At 34.6% G+C, this 13337-nt stretch overlaps 1 protein-coding gene across 1 annotated transcript; it reads right to left on the reverse strand.

The window, feature by feature from the left end:
- Positions 1–6559, reverse strand: LOC141608098 (protein PLANT CADMIUM RESISTANCE 2-like). The gene is made up of 4 exons (XM_074427467.1): positions 6071–6559; positions 810–881; positions 482–694; positions 1–259 (listed from the first exon to the last, which is right to left on the reverse strand). Exons 1-4 carry the CDS (start codon positions 6276–6278, stop codon positions 183–185), a joined length of 570 nt encoding a protein of 189 aa, XP_074283568.1. The 5' UTR covers positions 6279–6559; the 3' UTR covers positions 1–182.
- Between the last annotated feature and the right edge of the window lie 6778 nt (positions 6560–13337).

Genomic DNA, 13337 nt, shown 5'->3' on the forward strand with positions numbered 1-13337 from the left:
TCATGCTAATGTTCTGCTGATTCAAACTATCGATTTCCAAGTGTTCTGCTTGAGATTACTCGTATGATACAAGCTCTTTTTCTAGTGTACAAGTATGTTTCATTATTACTGTATTTGGTACCATTACGACAACGGCAAATTCAGGACAGACTTAAAATAATGATATTACTGCACATTAAGTTTTATCTCCTCATGCCCGTATGCATCGCTGGTGCGATCATCGCTCCATCAGTTTGGTTCTCAGCATTCGCATACCATCCTACAACATATCATGTTCACAGTATGTTAAAGATCATATCTATGTAAGAAACGTAAGTTTTTTATTTAATAAAACGGTTTCAAATGTGAGATCAAGGTAATGACGTTTGCATACATATATCTAATCCCTTTTCCTAACGACTAAATTAACAAGGCTATTATTGTATTGATCACTTACTTACCATAATGAAGTGGTTAAATTAAAGTTGAATTATTAAGGTACCTGAATGCATGTTAAAACCTCGGAGTTTAAGCTCACGATGCTCTTGGCAGAGAGCACACATCTCGCACCAGAGATGAATACAACAATCTCCACAACGACTGCCTTTGAGATTATATTGTTGCCTCATTCTAACGCGGTAGAAAAATGAATACATGCATGCACATCCAAACACCGCCAGTAGCATTGCGTATACCAATCCATTTATTGGACATGCTGCACGCTCAACAATAAAACAACCGAAATTTAAGGACAATTACACATACATTACATATATAGGTCGAGGGCTTTACAATGCTAGTACATGAAAAATGTCATTTTAAGTGCTTACATGATGCGCCTCGATCAACTATCTCCGAGAACTCCCCAAAGGTAATGCATGGACAAAAACATGTGATGCAACCTGTTAACAAATTTTAATGACAGACTCATATTAGGACTTGCGTACGTATACATATGCAGTTATAATACAAAGTATATTTTATATATGTAACATAATAGGAGGGACCTCATGTTGGTAAAGGAGAGAGTAAATAATATAAAGAGATAATTGTTTATTGTTTGATTGCATATTACAAGTAAATTAGAGGCCTTTATATAGCCTTACATATGACATTTTAAACGTAGAAACTAAATGTATGAATTAATTAACATGTTCTACGTTTCTATCCTAAACTAAAAACTTATTCTTATACTTAAAACAATAACTCATAATATCAATAACTCACATTCATACTAACGCATTATTATTATAATTACTTATTTGAAGCATTATTCAACACACCCCCTTGCTTCAAAGCTTGCAAACACCCATCTGTGATCGAAAATCGTCAACTTTTGCTATTGAAAGAGACTTTGTTAGGATATCTGCTACTTGTTGATTTGTTCCACAAAACTTGAGCTCGATCATTCCTTTTGCAACCATGTCACGAATAAAATGATGACGAATATCAATGTGCTTAGTCCTACTGTGAAAAACGGCATTCTTCGTCAGTGATATTGCCGCTTTATTGTCACAGTAAATAGTTGTAGGAGACTTTTGCTCATGGAGGAGATCTTTTAGCAATCGTCTAAGCCAAATAGCTTGACATGTAGCTGAAGAAATTGCCGCATACTCTGCTTCAGATGAGGATAAAGCTACCGTCTCTTGCTTCTTTGAACTCCATGAAATAGCTCCTGAACCAAGAGTAAAAACATAACCCGAAGTGCTTTTTCGATCATCAAGACAACCGCCCAATCACTATCTCGTGTATCCAACTAACTTGAAGTCGATACTTTCGAATAGAAAATTCCATATTCGGTAGTGCCGGCTACATACTTCAAAATTCTTCTAACTGCTCCAAGATGTTGTTTTGACGGATTATGCATAAACCTGGAAACCAAACTCACTGAATATGCAATATCAGGCCTAGTGTGACTTAAGTAGTTTAAACCACCTACCATTTGTCGATAGTATCTGACATTAACATCACCAGTGTCATCATTTGATGATAATTTCTCATTTATATTCATTGGAGTGCTTGATGTTTTGCAACCCAACAAATTAAACCTTTTAACCAAGTCTACTGCATATTTCTCTTGAGATATAAAAATGCCATTTTCATCTTGCTTCACTTCCAAACCAAGAAAATAATGTAACAATCCCAAATCTGACATCTCAAATTTATTCATCATAGAAGATTTGAACTCGGCAACAATTGAGTCCGACGATCATATCATCAACATATAGACATACCACCAAAAACTCACTACCACATTTTTTCAAATAAAGAGTCGGCTCATTTTCGCTCCTTGTAAATCCAGACTCATGGAAATAAGAGTCGATTTTATTATACCATGCGCGAGGAGCTTGTTTAAGACCATACAAAGCCTTTCTCAACTTGTAGACTTTGTCTTCTTCTCCATTTTTCACAAAACCTTCCGGTTGGTACACATATACTTCCTCATTCAATTCTCCATTTAAAAAAGCTGACTTCACATCAAACTGAAAAACAGGCCAATTAAGTTGCGCAGCTAAGGCCAAGAAAGTTCTCACCGTTTCAAAGCGAGCCACGGGTGAGAATGTTTCATCAAAGTCAACTCCATATTCTTTGTGCATATCCTTTAACAACTAACCGTGCTTTGTGCTTTTGTACACTTCCATCTCGCATTATACTTTGTTCTAAACACCCATTTCACCCTTATAACATTCTTCCCTTCGGGTGGATTTACCAACTCCCAAGTAGCATTTTTCTCAATGGATTTCATCTCCTCGTGCATTGCATCCTGCCATTTTTTACTTTCTGCAGCATCATCATAAGTAAGAGGATCTGAGGCATATAAAGCAAAATTACAATTTGCGTACACATCTCGAAGTGACCTAAAACGCCTAGGAGGTGTCTCTTCGGACGATCTTGAAGATGAACTCGTAGGAGATGAATTATTTAATGGTGAGTCAAGGTGTTTGAATTGTGCTAGCAGAAGGATTTGAAATTGGTGAATTATGGCTAGAGCCACCACCATTTTCCAGTGAAGAAGAAGAATTCTCAGGCTCCTCAATTGTTGCTTTTGGCATTTCATCATCTTCGGGAAATAGAACCGATCTACCATCAGTACTGTTCCATGGCCAGCTAGCATCTTCATTAAACACCACATCTCTACTTATAATAATCTTGCCACTAACAGGATCATATAACCTATATGCTTTAGATTTCATACTATAACCAATAAACACACATTTCTCGGATTTTTCCTCAAGCTTGTGGCGATAGGATTTTATTAAAGCATAGGCTACACAACCAAAAACTCTTAAATGACTTACCCGAGGCTTAGAACCTCGCCATGCTTCATAAGGTGTTTTGTTAAAAACTGCTTTTGTGGGTGATAAATTTAGAAGATAGACTGATGTAGCAACTGCTTCTGCCCAGAACTTATTTGGAAGCTGTTTCGCCTTTAACATACTTCTGCCATTTCAACAACGATCGATTTTTCCGTTCAGCAATGCCATTTTGTTGCGGAGTGCGTGGTGCAGTAAGCTCCCTACGAATACCATGCTCTTCACAAAAGTTATCAAACTCTTGCGAGCAAAACTCACCTCCCCTGTCTGTACGGAGTATCTTTATGACCTTTCCTGACTGTTTTTCTACAAGCACTTTGAACTTTTTGAATACTTCAAAAGAATCAGATTTTGAGGTTAAGAAATATACCCAACTCATTCTATTTTGTAGTCATCAGTAAACAACAAGAAATAATAACTTCCATTCATAGATGGAGTTTTCATTGGTCCACACAAATCTGCGTGCACTAGTTCAAGGCATTTAGACGCTCTCCACGATTGCCCAACAGGAAATGAACTTCTGCTATGCTTCCCAAGGACACACCCTTCACAAAATTCTAGGTCAGCAACCTCTGGCAACCCTATGACAATGTCTTTCCTTTTTAGGAGTTTTAATCCATTTTCATGCAAGTGACCATATCGTAAGTGCCATAAATCAGACTCACATAACTTCTTAGCCATAAAAACCTTCTTTTCAAAACAATTTATGTCTAACTAAACATCTTATTTTGGGTCATACTAATAGTAACTACGGTTTGCCTTGTTTCTTATCCAATATTGTGCAGCTATCATCATCAAATAAGACCTTATACCCACTAGATATCAACTGTCCCACACTCAATAAATTATGAGCTAAATTAGGCACAAACAACACATTATGAATTAATTTCTTCTTGCCAGAGCTAGTGGAAAGAATAATTGTACCTTTACCTTCGACTTGTACTACCTTGTCATCACCAAGGCGTACTTCTGATTTTTGTGAGGTGTCTAAATCCATGAACAAAGACTCGTGAACTGGACATATGGTTTGAACAACCACTATCAACAAACCAGACATCACCCGAGACTGCATTGTCATGAAAGTGTGCCATAAAAAGAGTTTCCACCTCTTCTTTTTCCGCAAAATTTGCTTGATTTTGTTTTTGATTTTGTGCCTTTATCCAACAATTTGCTTCTTTGTGACCGAATTTTTTACAATGATGACATTGAATGGACGACTTTTGTCCATGTTGTCGCTGCCCAAAATATTGGCCACGGCCTCTGCCACCGCCACGACCTCGACCGCGGAAACCACCTCTACTGTTTCCACGTCCACCAAAATTATTATTGTCATTTTCTTTTGAAGACTCTCCCTTCACCTGAAATGCCTTTTCTTCATTTTTTTCTTTTGAACGATTTAATCGTTCTTCATGAGCTTGCAAAGAACTCATTAATTCATCAAAAGAATAAGTTGACATATCATGAGCTTCTTCAATTGCAGCGACAATAGAATCAAATCTAGAAGTAAGACTTCTCAAAATTTTTGGAACCACTGTTTTATTTGAAATATCTTCCCCATAAGACTTCATTTTATTCACAATTGTACTAGCTCTAGATAGGTAATCCTGCACGGACTCATTATTTTGCATATTTAAAGTTTCAAAATCGCGGCGTAGCGTTTGAAGCTTAACGAATTACCTTATCCGAGCCTTTGAATTCGATTTTAAAATCGCCATGCCTCCTTCGAAGTTGTTTCGATGCAATTCTGGAGAAAATATTTTCATGAACAGATGATTGAAGAAATAGGAGCGCTTTTGCATCTTTTTTCCTATTTTCTTTCAATCTTTGTTGTTCGACATCCGAGTCGTCAAAACCATCTTCAACTAAATCCCATAGCTCTTGAGATTTAAACAAAGTTCTCATTTTAATCGACCAAAACTCATATTTATCCCCATCAAAACTGGGAATTAATGGTTGAGAACTGGTGGAGACTCCATTAGTGGCCATGACACTATAAAAATTATTTTATGGGAAAACTCCGTATATTTCACTCACTAATTTTTTATTTGATCTTACCTGATTTAGACAGAGAGGAGCTGCGTTGCTCTTAAAATTTCTCTCTTGCCTATAGTGCTCTTGATACCAAACTTGTTGGTAAAGGAGAGAGTAAATAATATAAAGAGATAATTGTTTATTGTTTGATTGCATATTACAAGTAAATTAGAGGCCTTTATATAGCCTTACATATGACATTTTAAACGTAGAAACTAAATGTATGAATTAATTAACATGTTCTACGTTTCTATCCTAAACTAAAAACTTATTCTTATACTTAAAACAATAACTCATAATATCAATAACTCACATTCATACTAACGCATTATTATTATAATTACTTATTTGAAGCATTATTCAACACCTCACTCATAATGGCAACATTGACATGGGTTTGATGTACGCAATCTTATGTATTAAAAACACAAAAGTTTACTCTAAAACAAATCACAATGAAAATTACTGCGTTTTATAAATGTTGAATAGCAATGCAACCCATATTTTGGTTTGTAAGTGCCAGTGGTGAGGCAAGGGGGGCATAGCATGCTAGTAGCTCCACGGGCTATGAAAATTTGAATAACACATTTCAAATTTTCGATTTTTATTTTTGATTCTGCATGTATTACTTTTTCCTGAAATTTTGTTCACCCCTAATTAAAAATTTTGTGTCAGCCATATTAAAAGTCCAAATTTAGCAGGACTTAGGCATTCATCATTCAATTTAAAATTTGGCAACAACTTACAATTTGGAATATCAGAGTACCATTCACAAAGACCCGTATTCCACTCGACGGATTCAGATACCCTAAATGTATCAGTTGGCGGCAAAGGAGGTGGCGGTTGGCTCGTGTGAACTTCTTCTCCTGTTTCTGATAGCCTAAAGGATGGTTCGGTAAATGGAGCGGAAGGCCTTGTTGGAGCCGAGGGTACGGGGTCCTGTGAAGGGTGCATTGTAAAATGAATTATATATTGTGGAAATTATAAAAGTTAAAGACTTTAATGCTAATTTTTATGGATTAATTGTACAATAAAACGTTTAATTGTGTTATGGAAAATCTTTTGTACTTATTTTTCTATAATGTTGGGTTAAATATAAAACAAAAACGTTTCAAAAATCTTTTTTTTTTTTTGCTGTTGTATAGGCGCATGTGAAGCAGTTGGAAAATAATGCTAAATATTTGCCAGAAAAAAATTAGTTGGAAAATGAAATAGAGGCGTCCCTAGTCCCTGGCAAGACAATGGTTGGATTTGTGTGTTTTGGTGATTCTATAACCACACATTAGCGACAAAATAGGATAAATTTATCTAAATAAATTTATCACACAATTAAATAATGATTTGTATTAATCGTTGGAATTTGATTGTTTGATGTTTAATTGTGGCTTGAGCTATGAAAACAATGAAAAAAAAGCAATCATTTCTAATAATGCACTAATAATAATTTCTACAATTAAAGTATGATTCAATAATTGAAAGAAAATAATGTTCAAAGATTTATTGGTTAGGATTGGAAATTGTAAGAAGCATACGTTAATAGCAGAATAAGTACGATGATCGACGTGCCACTTTCTGTCCACGAAACCGAAATCGAGACTGATGTTGTGTCTACTAGAGTCAGCGGATATAGTCACACCTCAAATTACAAAGCTCCAATATGATGGAGAGCTTAACCGTAGTGATATTGTATCTTTCATTTTTGTTTTGTGTTGATTTACATAGAATCAACTCAATTTATAATGCCCCAAAAGAGTTGTAGCAAAGAGAAGAATTAAGGAAAATAATGACCATTAAAATATGATTTAATGCTCATTGTTTCACCTCTTAATCTCACCCAATTATCACAAAGATAATGTAACAACCACAACTAATATGGCAGTTTCATAGATTAACTAGTTTTAAAACCCGTGAAAATTCATGGGTCTTGTTTTGATTTTTTTTTTCTCTTTATTTTTTTGTTTATGTTGAGTTCGTGACCACATTTAATTTTATTTTGGGAAAATCATAGACTTTAATTTAAAGATGATGATGAAGTGTGATGGGGTAGACCATTATTCTTACATACTACTTGCGTTGTACACTTGTACTTGAGTTAGTCTTGTATAAAATAAGTTTACATTAATAAGGCAAATACACCGGTCCTTCAGGCCCTCATAAAGTACGTATAGGTAGTTAATAAGAGAAGTTATGGAAGGTGTTTTTAGGTAAAATATAAAGTAGTTTTAAATTAATTTAGTATAAAATGGCCTTACACAATAACTGTTTGGAGTAGTCATTTGGAACCAAAGTACAAAAAAAAATTGTGCAAGTAGTAAACTTAGTAGTGAAAGTTATGGAAATGCTAAAAGTGTTTTTCTCCCTTCACAACGTACACATTTCCATGCATAATATTCATTTGACCAAATAAAAGGGATAGACGTATAACCTAGCTAGTTGTATTTAACGCACAATTAGGATAGTCGTACATTCAATTTCCAGTAATTAGAAACTAAAGCTAGTGCTAGATGCATCAAGTCGTAAGAGGAAACCAAAGTGTATGCCTAAAGAGGGCATCAAAACTAAATATATTCTTTAGCTTATAAAGGAACTAGATTTTGTGCCCGTGCGTTGCACGGATATCTAAAATGTTCTGTTTTGAAGTGAGATTGTAGAAAATGTAAATAGATAGTGCATTTAGGCGAATTTGTGAAAATCGTAAATAGATAATTATTTTTAACTACTGAAAAGAAAATAAGAATTAATTATACCGTAAAAGATAAAGAAAGTATATTAAGATAAATTAAGCATTAATTACTCCGTAAAAGATAAAGATAAGGAAATAAGTACTCCTCTCCAATTCTAATTGTTCAATAATCTGGTTAGTGGATTATAATTAAGAAAAACCTAGCATGTTTATACCTCAAATATGACAAACCATAAATATAGAGTGTTTGTGTTTTTGTAAACTCAAAACACATGAATTGTTTATGCTCCGTAAACCGTAAACCGTAATTATATACTCCGTGTTATAGATATTATCAATTTATCATAACCAATCTATAAAAATATTAGATTTAACTAAACCAACTACTTCATACGTACATTGTTTATATATGATCTGCAATTGTGCATCATGCGCATAATATTCATATATGTCTCAAATTTGATGTTTTTTAGTTTTTATGTAATTTCATTTATTTTTAGCTAAAGTTGTAAAATAAGTAAGTTTTTGAATGTGAGAAGGGTAAAATCGTTACCGTAAAGTAAATAATGACTTTGAAAGCTTATGACGGATATTGTCCCTCTCACAATCAGGCAAGTGGGGGAGAAATGGAGCAACTCATGGATAGTGTCACTTGCATATTGTGAGAGGGACAGTATCCGTCTTCAGCTTGTGACGGATATTGCCCGTCTTCAATGAGAATTTGTGATTGATTATACTCCTTACTAATCATCAAAGAATTTTATCACAATACATTACAACGCATAAATAATCATATACTATAATATATAGGGTGTAAACCACCAATATGTGCCTAATTATCCTAAATTCCTCCCCTAAATAAATAAATAAAAATAAACATAATTTGTTACCAACAAAGTTAGACCCCAAGATAATGAAATTCCTATGATAATTGTTGAGGGTTAATAACTCACAAATAGGATCCTACATCCAGTTGTATAATGCTCATTATACATCTGGCTAGAATTCGAGCTAATATATAAAGAACTCGAGCTATATATTTTGAGGAATTCGAGCTAATATATAAAGAACTCGAGCTATATATTTTGAGGTTATGTTTACCCATTTCAACAATTCTTCATGTTTTTAGTATATGTTTCGAGTTCTCGGCATTACATCTACTAATAGTTCAACAAAATATTATTTACATGAGATTTTGAGTCTATATCTAGTCTTTTAGTTCTAATTGTAATGTAGAGTTTTTTGTTGAAATTTTATATACAAACTATTTTTAAGTTACTTTTATATCCTTGTTGATCTTGTTCTTTGAACAAGATGATATAACTAAACATGACTTCTCAATTATATTTCCCAAGGCTTTTGCAAGTCATCTAAGAAGTCGAGCTATTACCCATAATACATGTGTTATTGAACATAGAACTCGAGCTTATATAAAAAAAAATTTGAGCCATCAATCATTAGCCATTAAAGCTCCACCTGATGCGTGACTTGCCAATTGAATTTCCCAGGGCTTTTCCAAGTTATCTAAGAAGTCGAGCTATTACACATACTAGATGCGTTATTGACAATAGAACTCGAGCTTAAATATGAAGAATTCGAGCCATCCATCATCAATCATTGATAGTAAAAATTGATTTCGATTGAAGAAAGAGAGTTATAATAGATTAAATAAACTAGAGGGAGAGGATGATTATGTAAGGCATAATGGAAAAAAGATGGATATATAAAGAATTCGAGCCATCGGCAATCAACCAATAAAGCTCCGTCCACCATTGATGGTAAAAATTGATTAATTTCTTAATGATTTTGATTGAAGAATGAGAGTTGTGATAGTTGATTGAATAATTTAGAGGGGGAAGATAATTAAGTATAAGGGAAGAAGATGGAGATCAGTAGTTAGAATAGGGAAGCAGTTATGGAGAGGAGGGATTACGTTTGATTTGTTTTAGGTTTATTATTTTAGGATTTAATAATTGTATTAGAAAAAGACTAAAATAACCTTGGACCAATACTCCTTAATTGCAACCATAATCTTCTCTCTATGCATAGGTCCATTTTCATGATCAAATATTCTGCTATTATATTGCATTCCCTCTAACTTATTCTTGATGTTCGTAACGAACATCTACGTCGTATGATCATATCGAGTCAAAAGAAACCATTTGAGTGAGGGGCAAGCGACAAGCGTGACAGACTCCCTCAATTGGAAATTCGTCCAAGGTACAGTTTGTTAAATGCACTTCTTCTAGCGATGAGATTTTTTTAATCGTCTTAATTAGTGCATTATATTTATCTTGGGGAAAACTGTCAAAGTGAGCAAGACGGAGACGCTTAATATTCTCGCACCTGTTACCAAGTTTCCAAATATCGAACCTTCAATTATTGGTTCTCTCAAGATTAACAAAAATATCATGGCTATCGCATCAAAATTCACTTTATTATAAAATGAAGTCTTAAAAACCTAATTATTCTCATACCATACGTCTATATGAAGAGACTCAAATATGACCCTTATAAATTGATGTAAAAAGTCACCTTTCCATTTAATTGAACTTTTTTTCCCTAAAATTGCAAATAATTTCATTAACCTTAAATAATTAAAACAATAAGTATGAAGCTCATGTGATTCCCGTATAAATAATTGTATTTGGGCATGGAGCATGCGATGGAGGAGGGGGAGGTGATAGGTCAACTTGACGAGAAATACATATATCTATCCATCAATATAAGATTCTCCTTGTGTTGTGGCCAAACACTCTTTCACCATCTTGCGAGACATATGAATTGATTAGCCATGGCTTGATGGATTGCTACAAAAGATGTGTTACAGGCCTATATTCAATCAATCTGGGAAATTTTTGTGGAACCTTGAAGAACAAAAACAATGAAAACTTATAACCCTGCCATTAAGCTAAAACCATGTCGTACCAAAGTAACGACAAGTCAAAGATTGTGGTTGCGGTTGTCTGCCGTCGTTTTCTTTGGCCCCTTAACGTCACGGAGGTTATTGTAGTTAGGGATTGCTGCTTTCAGTCGTTTTCTGGTTTTTTATTTTGTTTCTTGTTCGGGTTTTCGGTTTTTGCCTGCCTATTCCTATTTCTCGCCGCCTTCTTCGCTACGGTTCTTTGTCGGGTTAAGTCATTCGCTTGCCGCCATCTTTGAAGGTTGTGCTGGTTCGGGTGTGGTGGCTGGTGTTTGTGGGATAGTTGGATAGTGTTGGTTCCTTGGTTGCCGTTTGCACGCCCACGAGTTTATCGTTTTTAAATGTTCTTCGTGGAGGGTTGTGGTGTGTTGGCTACGATGTTTGTCTTTTTAAGCTGCTGCTGCGGTGTATTTGGCTTGCCACCGAGAGTTTGACTCAAACCATTGATGTAGATATCCTCCCGTGAGTAAAATCACTCTTGTTCAAAACAAACCAATGATTAGCAAATTTGACTTTTCTTCTTAAACAACATTGGTATGTTATTTTCTAATTTTTATCGTATGTATTGTGAGTATTTATAACAAAATTAATGGTAGAATTCTATCTCTAAACGTAGATATATATTTTATATTTAGTAGTTATGAAAAGATGGATTTTAATAATTAAAATAATGATGGTGATATTTAGTAGTTATGAAAAGATGGATTTTAATAATTAAAATAATGATGGTGTTTTAGAAAACTTGGAGTCTCTCAGAGTGCCTGAAAAAAGCCTCTTTTATATATATATATATATTGATTAGTTCAGTGACAATGTCCTTTCAAAGTAAAGCCAAATAACAGTCCAACAGTTCTGACTTATGATGGAGGTATCTCGTACTCATTATAATCTCGTTCTGGTTGTGAGTGTGGTTAATTTCAAGAAAAGACACATAGTCCCGCGTAAAGGTTATATAGCCGAACTTTTCAGCATTAGTTCATACAATTGATCATCAAATTTCAAACTTTAATTGGATGCTTACTTGATCAAGTAATTTAAGTCAACCAGTCCTTTCTATGTACAACTTCAGAGTTCAAAGGTTTGTCACTTAAAACTTACCTTCTATTGTCTCTTGGTGCTTCGCATTGGCCTCGTCCTTATCTATTTGGGATGTGCATCTTACCTTATATGTGAAAAGAGAAGGAAATTGGAAGCACACGTGAAGCAGCTGTTCAAGATTTGTTGTCATTGTTGACCAGGACTTGCCGAGGGATGGATGACTATTGGTCATCGTCATTAGGCCAGGGAATACATTTAGATAGTTTTCTATACGAAACATTACTCATGAGCTATGTTTACCGGAAACGTGTTCTTTGCCCGACTATGATCCAAGAGGCCTTCACCTATAAATATGTAAGTTAAGCACAAACATTAAGAGGTAACCAATGCACCAGTAATATATTTCGGAGAGAGTTACTATTCATGGGGTAAAAATTGGGAATGGACATTGTGTTGGCATGATGAAAGAGTATTTAATTTGGTAATAATCCTTTATATCTCAATCACTCTATTAGTACATCAACCTGTCGGTTTAGTCCGAATTGAAGTCGGGTAGAACCATTAAAGCGGTAAATCTCTCCTTGTGATGAGTTTTAATTGTGTTTCTTACGTATATATTTATATCTTACGAGTATATGCTTATATGAAGGGCACGCATGAATTTACGCCCTCTCTGCTTACATAGTGGTCTAAGAGGACTGAGATGCCTACCGTATTCTTGATAGCTAGCTAGGCAAATTGTCAACTAACTTAACCGTATGACTGCAAATATGCAAGACCTTGACATTAATGCTGATCAATTTATAGCATAATACAAATAAATGGATATATGCTTATGATCTAACAGATGTTGGTTATTACTCACGTTTATATATGATGATTCATCTGCTTATAATCTCCGATCGCAAGCGACCAGTCATTGTCAAACTTAGTACATACCTAGCACCTGCAAAATAAAAATCAACTTGCATAAATAATTAGTGTAATCACCTTCGTCCTCCACCATCACATTGTTATATTGAATTTGTGACCAAATTTTCAGCTTCATCCGTCATTCAAGAGTATTTCAACGTTTCAATTTGTTCTTCACTACAACTATTCAATTCTGCGTCACCTCTTCTGCTCCTTTGCATCTTCTGTTGGAATATGTGTCCTCCAACAATAATGCGATCACAACTGTTGATCATGATAATCACAAGTTTAAATCTCATTTTAAGAATACACGTGGGATGTAATATTTTACAGTCAACTGGTCCACACATATCGGTAATGATTGGCTGACTAGAGTTTGACATTACTGTCGTGCGACGGTGGTGATCAGTTGATCCCCTTAGGTCATACCTATAGGGAAATACTCTTAATTGATTAT

The sequence above is a fragment of the Silene latifolia genome, chromosome 1, assembly GCF_048544455.1.
Source record: "Silene latifolia isolate original U9 population chromosome 1, ASM4854445v1, whole genome shotgun sequence".
NCBI lineage: Eukaryota > Viridiplantae > Streptophyta > Magnoliopsida > Caryophyllales > Caryophyllaceae > Silene > Silene latifolia.